We start from the raw sequence: 24,275 nt of genomic DNA, 5'->3' as shown, positions 1-24,275 counted from the left end.
AGTGTGGCCGAGCGGGCTATCCACTACCTTCTTTCTCCTTATAGATCTAAGAGGATGAGTCCCAGGGATGTACTGAGTCTTCAGTTTTTACGGTCGCCCATTTCAGCTGCTACATTTAATTTACCTTTTACAGTGCGAATTATCTTTTGATAAATTTCTCTCCATTGAAAATGTCATGTCTTTTTTATCTACAGCATCTGTAACAATGTTTCTTTGAATTCCAAAGTGATTCGGGTACCTAAATAAAATGAGACATTAGTCCTTTCCTTTTTCAACTTGTACTGGAGGTTTTGGAGGGTGGAAGTTCACGTAAATACATGATAAATACATTTAAATAGATAATAAGATACCAATTCTAATTGCTAAGTTGCAGATACGTCAGATAAACGGATAAATGGAAAACTCTAAACAGTTATCTGATTAGATTCGTACTTGTCCCAGCATCTAATAAGAGAAAATCATGGAAAGCTCGAATTTGATAATTCTTACTCTAATAGGGAGAGAAGTATTGCAATTGCGCAGATTTTCGCTTTGGCAATTTGGGAGTTCTAAGTCAGCGAAATGCTTATTCGCGTTCATATCCTGTTCTGTATTAGTACTTGGAATATGTTCTATATTATTCTCATTCTCCTTTGGTTTATTTGATCCTAAGAATTTAAACTTATCCGTCTCTTAGAAGCAGTACTCCTTCACTACCAAAAGATAGCAACTACATCAACATCGTCCTTCAAAGGCAAGGCATTACGTAATGCGATTTTACAAAATTACCTCCAAGGTTTATGGATATATAGCAAACATCGATTTCCAGTATCGAATTAAACAAAACTTGGTAATACTTTTCTAAGATTGATGGTCCACCGGAAATACTAGCGAGACTAGCCCTATAACCACGCCAGGATATGCGTCACTGTCGCTTCAATCGCACTTATCAGTTTCGTTTTTCCTTCCTCCTTGGGACAGATAAAAAAAAGAACAAGATGCAAATAAAAATTAAAAGGAAAATTCTAATAATTCGTGCTAACCATTGCCAGGAGAAAAATATAGGAAAGTTAATCGTTAAGTAACTTTCTTGAAGTAGAGGATAATTCCAGTAGTTTGGAGAGAGCGGGACTCCCAAAACAGTCTCCACGATACTAATCTACTTGGAAAGTTCACTTCAAACCCAAGTTCGATCTTATATACACTTTGGAATACATTAACTCCATTGTCCTTTTTGTTTAAACTTAGTACGACGACAGCTGACGCTGAACTTTATCCTGTTGCATGAGTATATATATGTATACTTCAAATTTCCGGTTCTTCATTTTTTCTTTTTCTTTTTTTAAATACTTAGCCGTATCATTTTCAGCGTCTTATTTTTGCGATGATTAACTTTTTTTTTTTCTATTTTTTAATTAATTATATTAAACCTGCAGTTAACATTTGGATTTGTTAACTGCAAAAAGAGGAGGCTTTACGCTGCACAGCTGTCGGTCGTTCAAGATTTGGCGCATGCATTGTTTTTCTTGTAGCAGCATCAGTCTCGTTATTTAATTAATAGCCACACCTCGTAGTACTTACTGTTATACGTAGTAATGTGTTGGTATATACGTACATTGTTGTCCAGGAGTTTGTCTGTTTATAGTCGCAGATATTTGTACGAATATAATGCTAACTGTGGTAGATGTGTTTGGAAATGTTGCCGAAACAATGGGAAGACATTATTGTTGTCGGATGTAGAGGAATGTCGTGCACGTAGTACTTAGTGTGAATCTGTCTAGATTTAGAGGCTGTTTGTGCTAGAGAGAGAGAGGGAGTGATATGGAGGATGACTTCAGAGGCTTGATGACAACATAAAGTGCGTAACTATGCTATGTATATATCTCTGTATGTGCGTAAACTTGAGCTCTCGCGTCGTAGGCTGTGAATCTATCTGTCTGTTTGTCTGTCCCAAAGCAACAAACATTTTGCTGCTATGAGTGGCCCTAAGCTTTACCATCACATTATTACCATAGCATGACTTTGTAACATCCATAGTGTACACGTGGCTAGCTTATGAAAGGGCCTTATGCAAGTGTGCTGTCTCTTTCCGATCCTGGAAGGGCGGGGGCGGATCCTTCAATTCAGTCAGGATGCTGCGCATGTAAGAGATACGTTGCGCTTAATTTCCTTTTAGATTTCTTTCTTCTTACACCCTTCTACCATCAACACCACTTGTTCACGCTGTTTGTGTTCTTCATTTTATTGTTGTTAACGCGTAAATCAAAGAAGATGATTTGTAGCTCCGTTGCTCCTGCTACAGCTGTATTTTATGGTCTTATTAAAATGATATTGACGGGCAGTATTGATGCCTTTTTTTATTATTATTGTTATTTATTGATGAATCATCCCATTTTTTTTTTTTTTTTTGAAATTTAAAAGTCATAATCTATTTTATTTAAAAATGATTTAAGGCGCATCAACATCTGAGCTTTTTTTGGTGCACTGCCGGACCTCCGGACAATTTTCTCTCTTTAAAGACAACACTGTTGCATCACTGGACAGTGAGCTGTAAGCAGCTCCCTAGGCCAACAGCTGGATTCGAACCTGGTACCTCCTCGTGGGAATCCAATAACGCTAACCGCATAGCTGCGACAGGCTCAGAAAACACATGCATCGCATGGGCCTGGCAGAAGATAGCCTTTGTAGATTCTGTCAGGTGGAGGAGGAGGAGGAAACGGCACTGCACGTGTTGTGCCAATGCGAGGGACTTGTATGGCTAAGGATGTTACTTCTCTGGCCTGGTTAGCTTTACCCAAGAGTCGCTCTCCAGAATTAAGTCTTATTAAACGGAGGGCGAGCTCTAAAGTTGGGGAGCCACAATAGATCCAAAGGGTTCGCAGTGGCGTTGGTCTTAAGGGCCGCCCTTTTTAGAATCTTAATCTTAACCGCATAGCTAATCCCTTTCCTATAATCTATTATTACATAAAAAAAAACAGGAAAAATTTAGTCCTAATAATCCCCCGTACGGGGGAAGTGGACTAGCCACTTCTTCAGGGAGATCTTTGCGTCCCCGTGGGTATCCCAGTCTAACAATACGAACAACATTTACGCTCTTCAACTGTATGGCCCGGAAAACTCCGGCGGCTCAAGGTACTAAGATGTTAATCTTTTCTGGCTTTTCCAGTTCACAAAAATAGAATAAAATGTTCTCCTCGGCCAGACCAGGTGAGGAAGGGAGGATCCGTATAAATGCACCAAAAATCACACTAATTTTCCTTTAGCTACATATATATTGAAAATCATAGATATAATACACAATAGATATAATAAGTGGTCACACTAAGCTATGAGATACGTAAGGTACGTACACCGGGAGCCACTGGTAGCGGAGTGCTCCACCTCGCTCACCGCGGGTAGCGTTATTTGGATGGACTTTACCCTGTCGGGTTAAATCTACCAATCCCGGTGACAATGCTACATTTTATATAAATATATATATTTTTTAAGCTACCCTGGTTACAACTGTTTCATCTCTTACACAATACACATTGATGTGTGCCGCTATTTACTTTTAGCGAATTTGCAGTCAAACTCTAGCCCAGCACCATTCTCTCACTTAAATATTTTAAACGGAAAATATAAGTAAATGTAAAAAAGTGAAATTAATATTTTTCAATTTTCCTGCAGCGATATGTTTACAGGTAAAATTGAAATTTTAAACGACTTTACAAATATTTGTTTATTAAACCAATATTTGTGCTAACGGAAATAACTTGCTGGGAAAAATTGTGAAAACATGTGACGAATATTGCTGAAGGGAAAGTATATAATTTCCCGGATAAATAGAGCCGTAACCTTCCTCATTCTATAACCTGCTTTATTTATTTTCTCTACTTTCGATTTTTCATGTTTTTGTTTGAGTTTGATTTTAGTAAATTGCATATCTCACTAATAAATTTATATTTTTAATAATTCTTCGACCGGAAAAGCCAAAAAACTTGAAATTACTTTATTTTTATCCAATTTCTCTTCATATTTATTTAATGGGATACAAAGCAGACGCCCCACACGGGATAACAGCCTCTCCTGTTGGCAAAGTTCAGGTGTTTTGTGACTCTGATCACCTCTGAACTCAACATGGCATAATCTTATTCAGTGCAAATTGTCAACCAGAAATACGACTTCTTCTATAAAACTTCATTCCTACAATTGAAAAAAAAAAAGAAGTCTCGACTTAATATGGCGGTTTAATAACTCATAAAAGTAAAGTAATCGCCTATTTTTTCAGGCGGGGCTTAACATCCTACTACCAATTCTAATTCTCATCTATGACGTGGACGGAGGCGACTACCAAACATACTTTACTGTAAATTTCTTTTATTAACCACTAAATAAAATCCAAGGCCTAAGACCGGGAATCGAACCCAGTACCACAATACATATTAGCTTCGCAGGTCTTTATTAACTCATAATTAGCTGTTAAAAACTCATAATAATGGTTCAAATCCAGCCAATGAAAACGAATTCTTGAATTATAAGTAATTACTGGTATGAAAGTCGAACGATATTGTGTCCAGGCTTGGATTTCATTCACTTCCCGGGAATAGCAGTGAGATGCTCTTCAAGTTTTAATAATTTAAACTGAACAGGAAGTCAACATAACCGCACACGAATTTTTGGTATTTCCGGAGAATTTTCTGAATTATTGTAAACTTCCTGCTTGCAGAGATAATTAGATAGAATGTAGATGAAATAAGTCTCAGGAACAAAGCGGAAATAGATAGGTAGATAGATTCTAGCCGGGAGGCCTTAAAGGCCTATGCCACCGCTACGCCATGGATCCTATTGTGGCTCCCACCACTCTAGAGCTCGCCCTCCAGACCTGTCCTTTTAATCAGACTCTTAATTCTGGAGACCGGCTCCTGGGTAAAGCTCTCAGGCATTGTTTTTCCTCCCTGAGAAGTAACATCCTTAGCCCAGACAAGCCCAAAGAGGAAATAACTCGAAAAGGGAGCTTGTGGTATTGGCGGTCGAAGGGTTAACAAGAAATAAGAATAAATAGGATTTAAAAAAAAGAACAAGACTAATCAAATTTAAAATAAAACCTCGTTAAGCATTACTAATGTGATGCAGTTTCCAATGAGTGTGTGTTCGGTGCTTTATGGGGCGTAAGCAACCCGTCTCTCGGCTAGTAATAGTTCGAAACACGTGTCACACGTGTTACTGTTATCTTGTCCATTCCCACAATAAATTTACATGCATTACGATACAAAGTCAATTATAGTCAGAGCGGGGTGACTTAAAAAAAAAAAAAAAGGTCCAAAGGCTAGTTTAGGACAGCATACAACCCTTCAGAGACTATCTCCATCGTGGGTTTATTATCAATTCGCTGTCAAACCCACATACAAAGTTCCCTGCGCGATAGGGAGTGCGCGTGATCAAGCATAAATTCTATTTCTGATTAAAAGTTTGATTTAATAATTTAATAACATTTTCATTTTATTATTTTCATTTTTTGAAAGTCCCCTACAGAAAACATGGTGCCCTTGCCCAACTTTTAGTGTTTTCATCAAACATTCTTTTTTGTTTTCAATCAATTTTCGGCTATTGAAAGGTTTGATTGACACTTACAACTTTCTGGGTAGTATCGGTTCCACGGCATAGCCTAAGCTCAGAATACTTTTTCCCATAGGCGCCACTGTAGCCGAGTGGTTAAGAGACTAGAATGGGTATTGCTGGTTTAGTGGGTTCGATTCCCGGTGTCTAGGCCTTGGATTTTATTTAATGGCTAATATGAGAAATTTACAGTAAAGTATGTTAGGCGGTTAAGAGACTAGACCCGCAATGCTAAGATGTGTTGTTGGTTTAGTGGGTTCGATTCCCTGGTCTATCTAGGCTTTGGATTTTATTTAATGGTTAATATGAGAAATTTAGCAGTAAAGTATGTTTGTTAGTGGCCTCCGTCCTCGACACCTAATTTGTGATAGTTAAACGTAAAGCCCGCCTGAAAAAATAGGCACTACTTTACTTTACTAATAGGAGTGGGAAGTTTGTTGGGAGGTGTATTTTTGATTTCCACCAATCGACTTGTTATAGCAGGCAGATATGTTATTTGGGTCTTTCATTTGGCACGTTTTTAACATCTTCTTAAAATTATATAAAGATATATAACAGTAATAGTAATATATGATGCATTTAAGTGTAAGTAGTTGTCTTCTTTTACACACATTTTCATTACCAATATATAAATTAAAATAATTATTAGAAAATAATAACATTTTTTGAAAAAAATTTTAATAGCAAACCATTTTTAATACTTAAACAAAAATTCAAAAAACCGAGATATCTCGACGAGTCCGAGACCGAGATATCTCGTCGAGACCGAGATTTGAGCGACCGAGATCGAGACTGCATAAAGTCTCGCCTCGTCTCGGTCTCGTGCAGCACTAATTTACAATATAAATTTTTAAAAAATATCTAATTAATAAATTTAATTTTGTTACAGATTGGTGCGGAAGTGTTAAAATCACCGGAAGTGCTTGTATCCGGGAGTGCTTTAATTAGTCAATTAGTGATTTCTTTTTAACCTGTGCGTTAAAAAAAAAAAAAAGGGCTGCGGTAATTTTTCCCAAATTACGTCATAAAGATAGTAGTAATGCGTAACAGTCACTTTTACCGTTACAATCTTTTAAATTGTGTCCAGTGTCCAGTGGATGAAGACATCAGTATGGATATGTACCTGCAAGTGATTGGCGCATATCCCACCTCTACAGCAAAAACAGGTAGGCTGAGCGGTTAATTTAGTGATCCATATTTTTACGGGAAATATGTGCGCCACTCTCAGGAATGGCGCGCTACTGATTATTGCGCGGATTATTGCTCACTAAAATCTAAATGTTAATAAACTTTGCATAGTTACTCTACTTAACACGCCATCATTGTTAGTTAGTAAAATAGCGAGAATGCAACTACTCTCTGTGGATGTTCAAGGACTTTAGATTACACGTAATTACTATATATATACATAGGACATTAGGGCCCCAATTATTACTGGAGGGCAACAAGAAAGGCCAGTGAGTTATTTGGGGAAAATTGGTGGTAACCTTATACTGGCTTTTAATGAATTTTAATGATCTTAGATTGTGATAATTATGCGGATTTTAGTGGAAATTGGAAGATAAGATCTGCCAGTAGATAGGCAGGAAGTTGTGGCCGTTGGGATATGATGAAGATAAAACGTGGATACTCCTTTGGATGGATAAGTGTTCTAATCAGTATTTTCGTGAATTAGTATATTATCTAGTATATTCAAAGAAGGTTTTTTTACGGACTTCTTTTTACAGAAATCAATTATCGAGGGCACAGATTAGGAAAATTCGGCCCTGAAAACTGGATTTTCTAATTTTCAGGTGAATGCGATAATGAAAGCAAAGCGTTATTTACAGAAAATAATATTCTACTTGTACTAGTTGAAAGCCAACAAAAAAAAATTTAAATACTTACAAAGAAATGATTTAAAGCATTTTTAGGTTTAGATTTCTGATCGAATGCTTAAAGAGAAGAGCTCTTGATAATTATGTAGATTGTAACGAACGACCAGCTAGAGTTTTATTGGAATCGCAGAGTTGGTTTTAGCTATAATTTGAAATCTCGGAAATCTCGTCCAGATACATAGCTTTCGATTTCCAAAACAAAAAATTATTTGTATTTGGGTTTGTATAAGAAAATATGGTTTTAACTAAGTTAAGATTCATTTTGGTTGGTTAAACTGGGTTTTGGATTGTTTAAGCTCGGTTCTGGAGGATTTAAGCTCGGCTTTGGAGTGTATAATCTAGATTAAGTTCGATTTTGGAGTGTATAATCTAGGTTGAGCTTGGTTTTGAAGTGTTTAAGCTTGGTTTAGGTCGGTTTTGGAGTATTTAAGCTAGATTAAGCTCAGTTTTGGAGTGTTTAATCTAGATTAAGCTCAGTTTTGGAGTGTTTAATCTAGATTAAGGTCGGTTTTGGATTGTTTAATCTAGGTTGAGCTCATTTATGGATTGTTTAAGCTCAGTTAAGCTGGGTTTTAGCTGATTTTTTAGCTGGACCTTACAAGGGTCGTTTGAAAAGTCCGTGCAAAGTCTGAGAGATAGCACCACTGGCGCGTATCGAGGTTATGTTTAGTTAGTAGCATCTCTTGGAAGAACACACACCAAGTTTCAGCCAGATCGGTCTATTTCTTTGTGTTTGGCATTCGTTTGAATCGAGGAAGTCGAGTGATTTTCAAAAAATGGACGAAAAAGTATTTCGTGTGTTGATTAAACACTACTTTATGAAAGGCAAAACGCCTCAGGAGACTAAAGAGAAGCTTGATAAACATTATGGTGACTCTGCACCTTCGATTAGAACAGTTTATAAGTGGTTTAAAAATTTTCGGAGTGGCCATATGGGCACAAGTGACGCTGAACGTTCTGGACGCCCTGTTGAGGTTACTACTCCAGAAATCATTGATAAAATCCATGATATGGTGATGGATGACAGAAGAGTGAAGGTGCGTGAGATTGCTAGTGCTGTGGGCATCTCGAATGAACGGGTACATAATATTTTGCATCAACATTTGGACATGACAAAGCTATCCGCAAGATGGGTGCCGCGATTGTTCACGCTTGACCAAAAACGAAATCGTGTGAAGTGTTGCAAGGACGGTTTGCAGCTGTTCCAGAAGAATCCGCAGGACTTTAAGCGTCGTTTCGTCACTGTGGATGAAACATGGATACATCACTACACTCCTGAGACCAAAGAACAATCTAAACAATGGGTTACCAAGGGGGAATCTGCGCCAAAAAAGGCGAAGACCGTTCCTTGGCCGGAAAGATTATGGCGACTGTCTTTTGGGATTCGCAAGGAATAATCCTCATCGACTATCTGGAAAAGGGTAAAACTATTACAGGTGCATATTATTCATCGTTATTGGACCGTTTGAAAACCGAGCTGCAAGAAAAACGCCCACGATTGGCCCACAAAAAAGTCCTTTTCCATCACGACAACGCACCAGCTCACACCTCAGCAGTTGTGGTCGCAAAATTAATGGAAATAGGGTTCCAACTCGTTTCACATCCCTCCTATTCTGCAGACTTGGCTCCCTCGGACTACTATTTGTTCCCCAATATGAAGAAATGGCTGGCGGGAAAAAGATTTTATTCAAACGAGGAGGTGATTGCAGAAACGAATGGCTATTTTTCAGACTTGGACAAATCCTATTATTCGGAAGGGATCAACAAACTAGAGCAGCGTTGGACGAAGTGTATAAGCCTAAAAGGAGACTATGTTGAAAAATAAAAAAGGTTTACCCCAAAAAATTAAGTAGTTTTTATTTTTGCACGCACTTTTCAAACGACCCTCGTACATACACAGACCACCTTGTAAAAACCACTTACTTTTTGGGAGCCTAAGGAGATATTAAAATGGGTATTTCTGGTAATCACTCAAAATTAAAAATCTTATCGTACAATTAAGAGAAATAAAAAATTCATTATTACTTTATAGCATAGCACATTAACCCACGAAAGAAACTATAGATTGTTTTACGTTTTACCTATTCAGTAGCAATAGTAATTAATTCAGTGCATATCGTGCTTGGCGAGATAGTTTCCCCCAGGCTGTTGAAAGTGAGTTTGTATCTTGACTGTTGCTGTGTGAGTGTGTAGTTCCGCTATTATACTGCGGATAGACGTCCGGAGAGTAAGAAAACAACCCCCGCCCACCCCTAACTCCTGCGCCTATACGATAGTATTCCTGTAGCTTTGTTCCCAGACCTGTAGTTATACAGGTGCGTGTACTCCAACACTGCCACGCAACAACTTCACTGTGTACATGACGACGACGACGTTGTCGGTTATCCTACTCCGGCCCTCCTTAGTCGTAATACCTAGACCAAAAGTACCTACACTAGCTAAAGATATTTACGGTTATCTATTCATGGATAATGTTCACATTTACATACTTGGCTCTATGCTGTGATATGCTCCTGTACACGTCTAACGCTATTCTCAGCCTTCTTCACTCTGGTAAAGCACACGTCATTTTATCTTGTACAAGTACTGCTTTCTTGATTGGCTGTACTGTACTGTGGTAAACTATCTCGATATAATACTATTTTCTCTCTCTTACTAAAAGCGATTGCCGGAGAGAGATTGCCTTTTCTCTTTCTCTCTCTTTTTATTATTGTAATTTATCTCTTTTTTTCTTTTAATCTGAAGATATTGGAGCCCAGAGCTTTTTACAGTGCATTCGCCGAATCTCTGGACACCTCTCTTTATAGACAACATTGTTCCTATCATCTGACAGTGAGCTGTAAGAAGCTCCTAAGAAGAGAAAATCTAATGGGTCAGCAGCTGGATTCGAACCCGGGATCTCCGCGCCAATATCCGCTAACCTTTGGGCTAATCCCTTCCCCATCTCTCTCTATTCTCTACATTCCCATTTATATGAGATTTAATTATCTACATTTTCTCTTTTTTTTTGTTTTTCTCTTTCTTGGGAGCTACTTACAGCTCACTGGTGATGGACAGTGTTGTCTGTAACAAGAGAATACTGTCTGAAGGCCAGCAGTGTACTGAAAAAAAAGCTCCGGGCACCTGAAACCTCAGATGTTTGGCGCATTCGCGGCTGACGCTCGACCAAAAGTGAGAGTTCGCAGTTGAACCCAATTTTCATATCTACACAGTTTTAAAGAGTATAAAAAGTTATGAAAGAAACTAGAAACCGCAATTCGATATCTTCAAAATTAAAGGTGCTAGTATTTTTCATAATATCGGGAAATAAGTAGTTTTCCGAGTGATTTTCTAAGTAATAATCAAATAATAAGAGCTTTAGATGTTCAAAAAAAGACAAAAAATAATTTTACTTCTGTTACTAACATAGAAGGTTTAATAATTTTTTGGCAATTTTGGGAGAGTCGCGTTTAATTACCAAAAAAAATTGGAAACCTCCTGCCACATATTTAAGTGATCAATATCTTTCATGTAAAGGATCAAACTTATTCCTTAATTTATCAAATAATGCACTTTATGCAGCATGTACTGTGCCTTCAAAGGTGCCTCCTCAGATACAGGGAGCAGTTGAGAACCTCCTGGCTAACCTGGCTTGCTAGCACCTTTGAAGGCACCAGTACATGCTTCACAAGTTAAGCAAAGGGCATTATTTGATAAATTAAGGAATAAGTTTGATCCTTTACATGAAAGATATTGATCACTTAAATATGTGGCAGGAGGTTTCCAATTTTTTTTGGCAATTAAACCCAACTCACCCAAAATAATTATTAAACCTTCTTGTTTGTAACAGATGTAAAATTAATTTTTAGTCATTTTGTGTATGCTTGAAAACATCTAAAGCTCTTAACATTTGATTTTTCTTAGAAAAATCACTCGGAAAATGACTTACTCGTATTTCATGATATTAAGAAAAATACTAGCTTTACTGCCTTGGCAATATTTTTAGTAGAAAGGGGATGAAGAAATACATAAAAATGACCTATCGCGTGCTCTTCTTTCTCTTTGATAACAAGTTAAACAATTGAAATATGATTTGAAATGGCCTAGTATTTTTTTTACTTTTTTTGGGGGGCCTAGCACCTTTGATTTTGAAGATATCGAATTGCGGTTTTCGGTTTCTTTCATAACTTTTTATACTCTTCTTTAAAAGTGTGTATATGAAAATGGAGGTCAACTGCGAACTCTCACTTTTGGTCGCGCGCCAGCCGTGTACGCGATCAGGAATCTAAAATCAAATCACATATTCTGAAACTAGAGGTGACGGGCAACAAATTTTTCCCTACCATTTTTTGCTCAGATTACCCGTTTAAGCATGAAATGCATTTGAGCCGTCTTAAAATGAACACCCTGTATATATGCTTGTGAAAACTAGCTCGTATGCACTATGTGCATACCAAAAATCACAGAAAGTTGAAACTATATCGTTTCGGAATTTGGTACAGGACCTGGCAGGAAGTTAGCAATCAAAATCCTCTCCCAACCTGTACTGCACTTCCGTTCGGTATGCCCATTCGTAGATCAATAATTTTTCTTTGAAACAATTTCCCACAAAAATTTGGATTCCCTGTGAAAAACTCATTTCTCCTCAAATTAGGACTAAACAAATATATTTTTCCTAAAATCTGATTTTAATAGCATGGTAAACATTTTGCTTAGTAGAAGAAGTTTCAGAGTACCATTTAATTATTACGTAGTAACGTATAAGAAAGATGTTTACGTTACGATAAGGCGTCAACATGAAGATAATCGAAATAGAAAAGGGTCAACATGATAACTGTAGGCCCTAAGATAAAACCTGTTTCCACTCTACTAGTACTTCAGCCCCCCATCCGTGCGGGACGGCCTCCGAGTTTCGGCGGGTAAGATAATTTCTACACAGACTGACAATTATATAAACAATGGGCGCGAACATGCAATCTGGTGATAAGTTTTAGAATCTTCTGGTTCCCGCCTGCGCCATTATTTACTTTGGCGCTGTTATATCTAGGAATGTAAACATTACGATTGTGAGAAGGCTGTTAATTATTGTGTATCACTAAACCAATGTTTCACTCTCCCGCCATTACTCTCTGGTTACGTATACAGTGGTTAAAAAAAAGTATTCATACAAGTGTAATTTATGAAATGACTGAATGAAAGCTATTTATTAAATATTATAAACAATACATTTATAGTTATTTATTTAACAAGTGTGGAAAGTAGTACTTTTCCTCACACGAGGCAGGGTTTGCACGCACGAGCGAGCGAATCGAGGCGAGTGCAAGTGCAAATTGCCGAGTGTGAGGAAAATACTTTACACTCGAGTTAAATATTATATTTTTTCTGCAACCATTAGGGTTATTAACTAAAAAAAAAAAACTAAACAGGAATCATTAGAATCCATTTTAAATTTCTATAAGGTAACACTATAACCTTTTTAACTGTTATAATTAAAAATATCTCATTATTTATTAAAATCTTATTTTTATTTCTATATTCCTTTCAATTTTTATTTAATTTTTTTAATATTCGTTTTTTAATTATTTAGATAAAATAAATTTAAATAAGCTTATTAAAGTTTTACAGAAAATATTTAATAACAAAACTTCTTATATCAAGGAAGCACAATAAAGTTTTTTCCCCACTAGTGAGGTAAAGTTGGGCATTACACAGCTGATTTTAATTGAGTAATGAGAACGTTCCTACATGGTTGCAGAAAAAATATATTTAAATCAGCTGTGGCTACCAAAAGGAAAATTGGAGTTGCTATTTTCTTCGAGAGATACATTTCTTTTTTTCTAATTTTCTTCTCCAAAATCGACCAGAAGTTTTCGATCAGATTCAAAGTCTGGGGATTGTGGGAGGAGTTTTCAATTGGCGAGGTGCATTAAATAACAACCATTCCCTTGTTTTCCGCACTGTATTCTTGGAGTCGTTGGAACAAAAAAAATTGATCCCTGATCCCTGAAGCTTTTAGCACACATGTACCCATCTCTGCATTTAAAATGCCTTCGATAAAATCAGTAGCTCTCCCACTCCACTGTAACTCATGCTCTCCCCCTCCATATCATCGCATTTTCTCCCTCTAATTAAATTTAAACCTAAGGAGGGGGGGGCATTGAAATACTTTTATAAATTTCTTTCAACCCCGGATTAAAAGCCTAAATCTAACATTCATACCAACATTCTCGCAATAAATACACGTACACTGATAAAATCATTCATACTAATAAATTATATTCACGCTAATAAATCCATTTACGCCAAGACTGCCTATCACTTACTAATCTCAAGGCTTCTAACTTAACGGAATCCACTTCAGAACGTTTGAATCATATTCAATTCTTACTTTACAACGAATCTATCCACACAAACACAAAAGTGCTCTAAATCTAATGTTTTAAGTAAAAAAAATTTGCAGATTTTTGTGTTTTCAATTACTATGCAGAGTTTAAATAAAATATGTCAAAAAAAGAAAAAAAACGTATTCAGCAACGTGTCGCTTCCGGTCAGCCATTTTCCTTTAAATTTGGAAACTTTGTTCCATAATTTGATCCCTATTAATATTAAACAGGTGGTAATCCATTTACAATGAACAATAATATGGCACTTTTGAGGAAAAAGCTTGACTTTTCCTAGCCAGAAGTGCCCTTCAATCAAATTTCTTTGGGAAAATTTTTTCATATAAAAGTTCTACATCTTACATATTATGCAACTATCATGAAAACTTTAAAAGAAAATCGTTTAAGCCGATTTTGTTAAATTTAAATCCTATTTTTGTTTTAATTTATTAAATTTGAACTAAATTTTGGGGTTAACCGGATGCTTCCGGGGGAAAAACATTCAAATCAAAAATCAACTTAACTACTTCAAAAAAAATTTCTATTACTGTTGTGGGGAGGGAAAAAAAAGAAAAAGTTGCTGTTAAGCTATTAAGAACAAAACACTTATGCCCTCCATACATTATCAACAGAGTGAACTAAGTTCAAAGCTTTGCCGCTAGATGGGAGCCATATACAAGAAATTAAATCGACCCCTTAGCCAACCACCACCCTTCTCTATTACTTCCTCTTCCTTTTTTCTTTTTTTGTCTTTTTAAATTTTTACCAGGGAAATTACCCGTCTTGAGGTCTCCTGAGTTTGGACAAAAAAATCATATAACCGGAAGTATCGCCTTAATTCTCAAAACCGGAAGCAATATCTCAAATTTTTAAAGATTCTATTGGAAAACGGCTCAAAAGATTTCTATTTAAAATCTTTCTGAACTAGTTTCAGTCGCAGTATCCAATTAAAAATTGAGAAAAATATATAATATACAGGGTGTTCATTTTAAGACGGCTCAAATGCATTTCATGATTAAACCGTTGTTCTGAGCGAAAAATGGTAGTGGAAAAAATTTGTTGCCCTTCACCACTAGTTTCAGAATATATGACTTAATTTTAGATTCCTGCCCGCATACGCGGCTGACGCGCGACCAAATGAGTGGGTTCGCAGTTGACCCCCATTTTCACATACACCGTTTTAATGAGTATAAAAAGTTATGAATGAAACCGGAAACCGCAATTCGATATCTTCAAAATTAAAGGTGCTAGGCCATTTCAAAATTTGGTATTTATGAATTTTAACGCAACTTGTGCAGCATGTACTGTGCCTTCAAAGGTGCCAGGTTAGACAGGAGGTTATCAACTGCTCTCTGTATCTGAGGAGGCACCTTTGAAGGCACAGTATATGCTTCACAGGTTGAGTAAAGTGCATTATTTGATTAATTAAGGAATAAGTTTGATTCTTTACATGAAAGATATTGATCACTTAAATATGTGGCAGGAGGTTTCCAATTTTTTTGGTGATTAAACGCAACTCTCCCAAAATTACCAAATAATTATTACACCTTCTTGTTTGTAACAGATGTAAAATTAAGTTTTAGCCATTTTGTGTATGGTTGAGAACATCTAATGCTCTTAACATTTGATTTTTCTTTGGAAAATCTCTCGGAAAACGACTTATTCCCCGATACTAAGAAAAATACTAGCTTTACTGCCTTGGCAATATTTTCAGTAGAAAGGGGATGAAAAAATACATAAAAATGACCTATCGCGTGCTCTTCTTTCTCTTTGATAACAAGTTAAAAAATTGAAATATGATTAATAAATGTCAGATTTTGAAATGGCCCTAGCACCTTTAATTTTGAAGATATCTAATTGCGGTTTTCGGTTTCATTCATAACTTTTTATACTCATTAAAACTGTGTATGTGAAAATGGGGGTCAACTGCAAACCCTCACTTTTGGTCACGCGTCAGCCGCGTATGCGGGCAGGAATCTAAAATCAAGTCACATATTCTGAAACTAGAGGTAACGGGCAACAAATGTTTCCTCTACCATTTTTTGCTCAGATTAAACGTTTAAGCATGAAATGCATTTGAGCCGTCTTAAAATGAACACCCTGTATATTTAGATATTTGTGTATTTTAAGAATGCCGTACTAACAGGATCTGTATTAAAGTTTAATGTGAGAAGCTTAATTCAGCAATCGCAGATAATTTTGTACGCAATATTTTATACAATCTTCTTTCTAAATAATGTATTAGACATGAAAAGAAAATGGATGATTAACAAAAACAGAAATAAAAATTAATTACTATTAATAAAAGAAGCAATTTAATTTAATTATTAGGTAATAAAAAATTAATGAATAAATAATTAATTAAAGGAAAGAATGGTAGATCCAACTTTTGTAACAATGCATCGGAAGTATTATATTATTTTTTTGTTTACTTTTGAAATAACAATGGCACACCAATGGCTGTTCATAAATATTAAATAACTTGCTATTATTGTAACTCCATGGAACAAGAACAGCGAACAAACAACCAGCCAAACAGCACAACTGTTCTAAAAAAAAAAAAAAAAGTTTTATAGTACTAATAATTTTATTGGCTGTATAAAATATTACCCAAACGCGCTCTGGCGGCCATTCTATTGTTGTTTGCTAATAATAGTTTCCTTTTGAATTTCCATCGTTAGAATGGTAATATATTTCATTAATAATATATCTGTGTTTATTGAGAGATCGCAATAAAGAACTAAAGTTTAGCGTGAAAACTCTGGAAGCTCTCTTGATTGGGCAGGAGAGTTATTTATTCCTGAGTGTTGTATTTCCGCTTTTCCTAGAACTTCCTAGAAGATGGCACCAGGGTTTAAAGTGAAATATGCCGTTTCAGATTACTAGTTGACTGGAAGAACTGAAAAGTAGGTTTCTCTGGACTGAAAACCAGAGGTTCCCAATCTTTTTCGGTTTGCGGTTCCCTAAATAATCGGATTTTTTCCGCGGCGCCCTTAATACATAAGATATATTGACTGTAATGGTTGAGGAGAGAGAGAGATGTTGGTTGTCGTTGTTGGTGGATAAATAACACTTTAGTATCGGTATAAGACTTTATGTATTTATATGACTGACTGCCAAGGACTCTATACTTTACACTACAAGAACAGAACAGACTGACTGACGTGGCTAAACGATGTGTACAACTGAAGTGTAAGACTTTGAACAGAATTACAGAATCTCCGAATCACAGAATCTCGAACTCTTTTTGACTTTCCTCTCGTTCTTATATACATTCGCCGAGCCTCCCTTCTCTGTGTGCCGAGGGGGCTGTCTCTTTCTCTCTGGCTAGAGTGGGTGAGTGGTGGGGTTTCTTTACCCCTACGCTAGAGTGGATGAGTGGTGGGGTTTCACTACCCTTACATCATCCCCGTATTTATACGACTGACTGCCAAGGACTCTATACTTTACACTACAAGAACAGAACAGACTGACTGACGTGGCTAAACGATGTGTACAACTGAAGTGTAAGACTTTGAACAGAATTACAGAATCTCCGAATCACAGAATCTCGAACTCTTTTTGACTTTCCTCTCGTATACATTCGCCGAGCCTCCCTTCTCTGTGTGCCGAGGGGGCTGTCTCTTTCTCTCTGGCTAGAGTGGGTGAGTGGTGGGGTTTCTTTACCCCTACGCTAGAGTGGATGAGTGGTGGGGTTTCACTACCCTTACATTGACTAAAGCTTGGGTGGGGAAGCCGTGGTTGCGCACTAGCCGTTTCAAAAGATGCGGATTGGAAAGAAAACAATGAAAGACTCGAAAGTTGCTAAATTCTTGGAATTTTGTCAGCACACACAATTGTTGGCACCAAAATTCAAGAATTGGAAATTCCAAGAAAATTGCCGAATTGTTTAATTGAATATTTCGCGGTGCCCCTATGACGGCACCGCGGCGCTCCGGGGAGCCGCGGCGCACACTTTGAGAATCACTGCTCTAAGTCATTAGTTAGCTTTGGCTAAACGATGAACGTTACCAATGGACTCTCCTGAGGAATGGGATTAGCTATTGTTTCACGGGTTCGAATCCAGGTGATGGCCCTTAGATTTTCACTTCCTAGGAACCCGTTGATGAACAGTGTTGTACAAAATGAGATGCCCGAAAGTCCGGCAGTGCACTGTAGAAAAATTCTGGGCGCTATAACCCGCAGATTTTGACGCTTCTTTAATTAAAAATGAAATAATAATAACAAAATACAGTGGTACCTCGGTTCTCGAACACAATTCGTTCCGGAAGTACGGTCGAGAACCAATTTGGTCGAGAACCGAAACAATTTATCCCATAAGAATTAATGTAAACTAGTTTATTTCGTCTCAAGCCCTCGACAAATAGATCCGAGTCACATGTGCCCATTTCATATTTGGTAATTAATTCTTTCTTGAGTTCAATAGTTCTTCTCGCAGCTTCTCTCTTACCTGTATCTTTACTATCACTGCTGGCTTTCTTTGGTCCCTGATGTCTAAGGGTTAAAATAAGTGTAATGTATAGGGAAACATTGGCGTAAATCTTCCTCCGATCGTAGATTGTCTTGTACTGATTCTGCGGGCGAGGCGCGCCGGGTCGAACGAACGCCATTCGGCTCATCTCGGGTGTTCGAGTTCCAAAAGTTTGCTCCGATTTCAGGACATTTTCTTGAATTTCTTAGTCGAATACCGATTTGTTCGAAAGTCAAGTCGTTCGAAAACCGAGGTACCACTGTATACTTTTTTGGGTCGGCCGTCAGTTTGGACCGCTTGCCGTATTACCGGCTCCACATAATTTAGGGGGAAATGCAGCGTGTGATAAAAATACGTAAGCAAAAAAAAAAAACAAAATCTACAAGCTCTACTCTAATGATGGATGTAAGTCTGAAACAAGATTTAGCCAGCGTTGTTGACAATATGTTCTTCAGGAAGGGGATTCGCTCCGTATGAGCATCCCCAGGATTGCAGGAAGTGACTATGCAGCTTTTTATAGCTAGCTGGTAATATGATATGGCCATTGCCGTCTTAGAAGATCACTTAAGCCTTCGTTTACTAAGGGTTTCAAAAACCAGTCTTTAGATGACACTTCATCAATCTATGTGTATTGAATCCACATTTGGATTAAGACCTGTGGTGTTGTTTTTAAGATCTCGAATGGCAAACACTAAAATTTCTTCTCTTAACACAACAGAAACTTTTCGCAACCAAATCTTCAATTATTTCGCCAAATGTACCCTCATTGGTGGTTGGAAAGATCTTAGCTCTGATTGGGAGCCTAGCTGAGTTTAGAAGTCATTGTCTCCTTTACCATATGGCCGCGAGAGGTGAAGATTTGATGTTTTTTTTTTGTCTTTTCCACACAACTTCATCTTCCAATTCATCCTCACTATCCGGTTCATTTATCGTAGATGATATTCTTCGTGTTGATTACCACCAAGAAAGAAAAACGTCCTTTTCCTGCGCATCAGCGCAGAAAAAACGTTTTTCGCTAAACTAGATTCATCATGCGTAAAAGCACAGTTTCGATCTTAACGATTTCTATGCTTCATTCTCACCAACTCTTTCTTTGTTTTTGTTTTTCAAAAAAGTCTTTTCATTTCTCGTACTTCCGTTTTCCGGCAGGTCATATCATAGTGGAAATTCAGTGCTCTACTTTCACGCCAAATCCTAGACAAAGACTGATTGTTGAAGATCATTCAAACCATAAAAATCAATAATCTCAAAATATTTCAAGTAGAAACAATCCTGAAAGATTGTTCACTGAAATAGATAAATAAATGATATATCCAAATCTATTCCTCTACTTCTGTAAACGCCATTCTATTGGAAATGAATAAATAAAACGATGAATAGAAATATATTTACTGTATTCTGTGAGTTTGTATGTGTACGAAGGAGGGAAAAATATGCATTAATGTTAAATATATTATATTTTTGCAAATATAAATTTTTATTTGATGTGATCCACTTTTTTTTATATAAAATATATATAATACATATACTGTATAATATATTTCAAGCTAGACGATTTCCAATATAATTTAATGAATTATTAAAGCGTCATTGTTCTGTATATTGTATTTTTTTTGTAAGCTTCATTCATTTCTAACGCTTTTCTTCCCCTCTTAGAAGTGATACAAAGAAAAACTGTGATGATCGCGTCAAATATTTCCTGGAAATTCACGTTTTGTGGCCACTTCAGAAAAGTATCGTGAGGAAAAAGGTGAAAAACCAATTTCCCCTCTATAAATAAATTTAAATATACAATTTTCGGACTAATAAAACAAAGGTTTTCAAGTTTTTCAAGAACAGGAAATCGTGAAATATTTGTACTACAGGAATGTGGGTATTTCCGGTTTGATAATGTTTTTTTTTTGAAAAAACACATGGTGAGCACTCGAAAGAAACTGTTTTTTGAGTTACAACTGTCTCCAGATTCGTTCTACACACACGGACCTGTACGTAAAACCCACTTTTTTTTTGGAGGGGGGCACAAGGAAATTCTTAAACAGACATTTTCTCTGAAATACTGAAAAAAAAATTTGAAAATCTGTACAATCGTGAAATTTTCTAGGAGTTGGGAAAAGTAAAAAACAAAATACTTAAATTTGCTTTGTCTTAGTAGGAAGAGGTCTTGAAAGAGGAATAAAAAAGAACAGTTTACTGGAAAAATGCAGGAAAATGGAAGTTATTTTTTTCTAACCGTAGTACTCAATTACCACCGATTGGACTGAAGATAAATTTTCTCATAGGACAGGAAATTCGTTTTTCCAACAGCATTTTTTTTTCTCTTTTTTTTTTTGTTTTCACCCCCTGCAATGTTCGGTCGTTCCTCGCCTACTAAAGTCTGCTTTATTTAACACGGCCAGTAAAAAATGAGCTCGGTATAGAGAATGAAGGCAGCACAAGGAAATGTAATTCGTTTTATTTAGTGGAAGTGAGAAAGAGTGGAAAAACTAGGTAGAGGGTGATCCATAGGATCGGTGGAGGAAGAAATGGTGGCCAAGTTGTTTGAGGAAGGGAATCAGTAGTGAACTTAAGGAATTTAAGAGGCAATGGAGGCAGTGAATCATGATCAGGAACGTCTTTTTTTTTGTGTGTGAGGGAGAGAGAGGAATCGATTCTTGCAGGATGGCAGTGTGCTTGGAGGATAGCAAGCGAACCTTATCTATGCTCAGTATTCTTTGATGTTGACAGTGAATATTGAAGTGAATTGATTGACAGTAGTATTGAAGCAGTTTGACGAATCTGATACAATCTCTAATGATGGTGCAACCAATATTGATGACGCTAAGTTCGATCCATGTAAAGAGTCATAGATTTGAGGATAGTATTGTGTATAGAATCGTTTGTAATTATTCTTCTGTGAGCAATGCGGGAGCACCGTCCACAGTTGTCTGTAAAGAGGTTTTGCATGTTTTAGTCATTGCTTATCTTTCAAGTCTTGTGTAGAGAGGGTTTCCACGTCAGGAGATAGGATGGTACACCAGGTCTGGGCAAGAAAGTAGGCAGGGGCGAAGCTCCTAAGAGCATTCTGACATTTCTGTGGGTACATTCTCATTCCCAGCATCTTTGTCCAACAATTCTATTTTATATAAGTGTGTCTGAAAGTTGTATGAAACTGATTGATGGGTGTTTCTATAAATAGAATTAAATATTTGCTACATATGACAAATTTAAGTACACGAAATTTAACAGAAATGTTTTAATAATCCATTTTTAAGAGGATCGCTAATAAATTAACTGGTACATTCATTAGGCGCCACGCTTAGCCGAGCGGTTAAGATACTAGACCCGTAATGCTAAGATGTATTGTTGGTTTAGTGGGTTCGATTACTGGTGTCTAGGCCTTGGATTTCATTTAATGGTTAATATGAGAAATTTATAGTAAAGTATGTTAGGCGGTTAAGAGACTAGACCCGCAAAGCTAAGATGTGTTGTTGGTTTAGTGGGTTCGATTCCCCTGGTCTAGGCCTTGAATTTTATCTAATGGTTAATATGAGAAATTTATAGTAAAGTATGTTTGCTAGTCGCCTCCGGCCACGACACCTAATTCGGTAGTAGGACGTAAAGCCAACCTGAAAAAATAGGCAATTACTTTACTTTACATTCATTAGGATGTAGGTTTTTTGAGCATTGACAGTCATACTTAAAAAGAGACAGAAGTACCAGGTTACCCAAAAAAAAATTTTCTCAAATTTAAATCTTATTGGGAAAAACCCAATTTAGAAAATTTTACCCGATGGCAATATTTCCTCTAGTTAGGAGGCGGAAGTAGGGAAAAGGGGGGGAAAAACGGCAAAGTTAGGGAAGCTAATATTGACGGAATCAACATTGCCTCACCAGACTGGATGTAGCCTCATCAGTATTACACTCGTGAGGGTAACCATCATGTATTGATTCTATGATAATTAAATATGCATACATTACAGTAATATGTTGGGCTGCTGTAACGTACGTGCGGCTGGCTTATAAACCCAGACATGTCATTTCGAGAGACGGGTAGAGATGGATTTAAGCAGAATTAGCTGTCTAGAGAACATAATTTCATGTTCCCCTATTTTTTGCTTTTTTGCTAGATCCATTAGTGTGGCATTTGGTAATTAAATTTGAATTTAATTTATCAATAAAATTTAACAATACGAGACTTTAATGTAAGGTACTTCATGTTATACTAGACAGGTTACAACGTGTTTAAAAATCTGGTTTCAACTCGCACACGACTTTTTGTTACTACTAATTTCAAAAGTTTGAAACTACTTTTCCACAAACTCCTAGCGTTTGAGTTATATTCATTTCTTAGTAATTTTAGAAGGAATCTATCCACCTACTTAATTCAAAATTTCCGGGTAAATGTTTCTAATAAAAGTGGTAAATTGATGCTTTAGTAATCACTATAATTAGTTCGAAAAATATCGTAAGGTAAAAAAGTAAAGTAATCGCCTATTTTTTCAGGCGAGGCTTAATGTCCAACTAACAATTAGGTGTCGGGGGCTGAGGCGACTAGCAAACATACTTTACTATAAATTTCTCTTAATAACCATTAAATAAAATCCAAGGCCTAGACCGGGAGAATCGAACCCACTAAACCAACAATACACCTTAGCATTGCGGGTCTAGTCTCTAACCGCTCAGCTACCGTGGCGCCTCAAATATCGTAAGGTGCCTTCTAGCTTGAAAATCTGGAAATTCAGAAAATTCTATTCGGTTAAGCGGTACTTCCATCCGGTCAGGCGATTTTCTTATGTTTGGAAATTTAGTCACACATTTGATTCTTATTAATGTTATACAGGTGGTATGTCAGTACAATGAACAGTAATGACATTTTTGTGAAAAACCAACAAACTGGATGTGCCTTTAATTGATTGTTCCTGGGAAAATGTTCCAAATAAAAGTTTTTTTAGAGCTACGTGAGTGCGATTAAGAAAGCTAAGTGTAAAGGAAACCGCTGGAGCCGTTTTTCCGGAAAAACTATTCAGTAAAGAAGGCGTTTGAGCCGAGCGGTTAAGAGGCGAGACCTGTAAAGCTAATATGCATTGTGGTACTGGGTTCGATTCTCGGTATCTTGGCCTTGGGTTTTATTTAATGGTTTAATATGAGAAATTTAACAGTAAAGTATGTTTGCTAGTCGCCTCCGTAAACGACACCTAATTCGTAGTTGGACGTGAAGCCAGCCTGAAAAAATAGGCATTAATTTTTTACTTTCATTAAAGAGATATGTTACATCCGGTTTAGCCAATTTTGACTAAAAAAACTTATTGTGGCCATCCTTTGATTAGTTTCAATTACTAATTAACTCATTTTATCTTGAGATTTTTTTTTTATTTTAAATTAATAAATGGTTTATCTTGTAGCTTTCTTGGTGGTTCTTTGAAGACGTTTCCATGTGGCTCTTGGATATACGCCAAGTTAGCGGGCGACGACATGTGAAGTGACATCTGGGTTATAGAAGGCTTAGAGGAAATCTAATCCAGCGAAAAGTGAAGGACGTGTTTCCTTTCTTGTTCCTTTCTTGAATAAGCCCTAGGAGAGTTTGCAGGAATTGCTTTCTAAATTCTAAAGAAATACCACTTTCGTGTTTGATAATCGCGTCACAAGTGGCGGGGTTAGAGGTTACCATATCAGTTACCTAGTATGACGTAAAATCTAGTGTACCTTAATTGAGGACAATTCCTACACCAATATTTTGGTCTTGAAACAATTTTAGGCTTCAGTAAGTTCCAAAAAAAAAAAAAGAAAATTCTCTTAATTTTAATTTTCTAGCTGTAAAAGAGAGCTTTTACAAATTATTATTAGTTTTCCCTCTCCTTTTTTTCTGCAATTTTCCCCAATTTGTTAGTGCCCTACTTGCTTAATTGGAACTTTATAATAATTTATACAATAATTGGAGGCATTTTGGGGCGTATTTCATCAACAAATAGCGACTGTGTTCCCTTATTAGGCAGAAAATTGGCTGACCATATA

At 36.7% G+C, this 24,275-nt stretch overlaps 1 protein-coding gene across 1 annotated transcript in view; it reads left to right on the top strand.

The window, feature by feature from the left end:
- Nucleotides 1-6,607: 6,607 nt before the first annotated feature.
- LOC141450035 (uncharacterized) overlaps nucleotides 6,608-24,275 on the top strand; it is a 233,999-nt gene continuing 216,331 nt past the window's right edge. Inside the window, exon 1 of the mRNA XM_074120037.1 lies at nucleotides 6,608-6,743. Within this exon, the coding sequence (XP_073976138.1) occupies nucleotides 6,617-6,743 (127 nt within the window). The 5' untranslated portion in view covers nucleotides 6,608-6,616. The remainder of the gene's footprint in view (nucleotides 6,744-24,275) is intronic.

The sequence above is a fragment of the Rhodnius prolixus genome, unplaced genomic scaffold, assembly GCF_049639745.1.
Source record: "Rhodnius prolixus isolate KJV_2025 unplaced genomic scaffold, Rpr scaffold_2, whole genome shotgun sequence".
NCBI classification, from domain to species: Eukaryota; Metazoa; Arthropoda; class Insecta; order Hemiptera; family Reduviidae; genus Rhodnius; species Rhodnius prolixus.
Note: the sequence above shows the minus strand (reverse complement) of the source record. Positions and strands in the feature narration are given on the sequence as shown.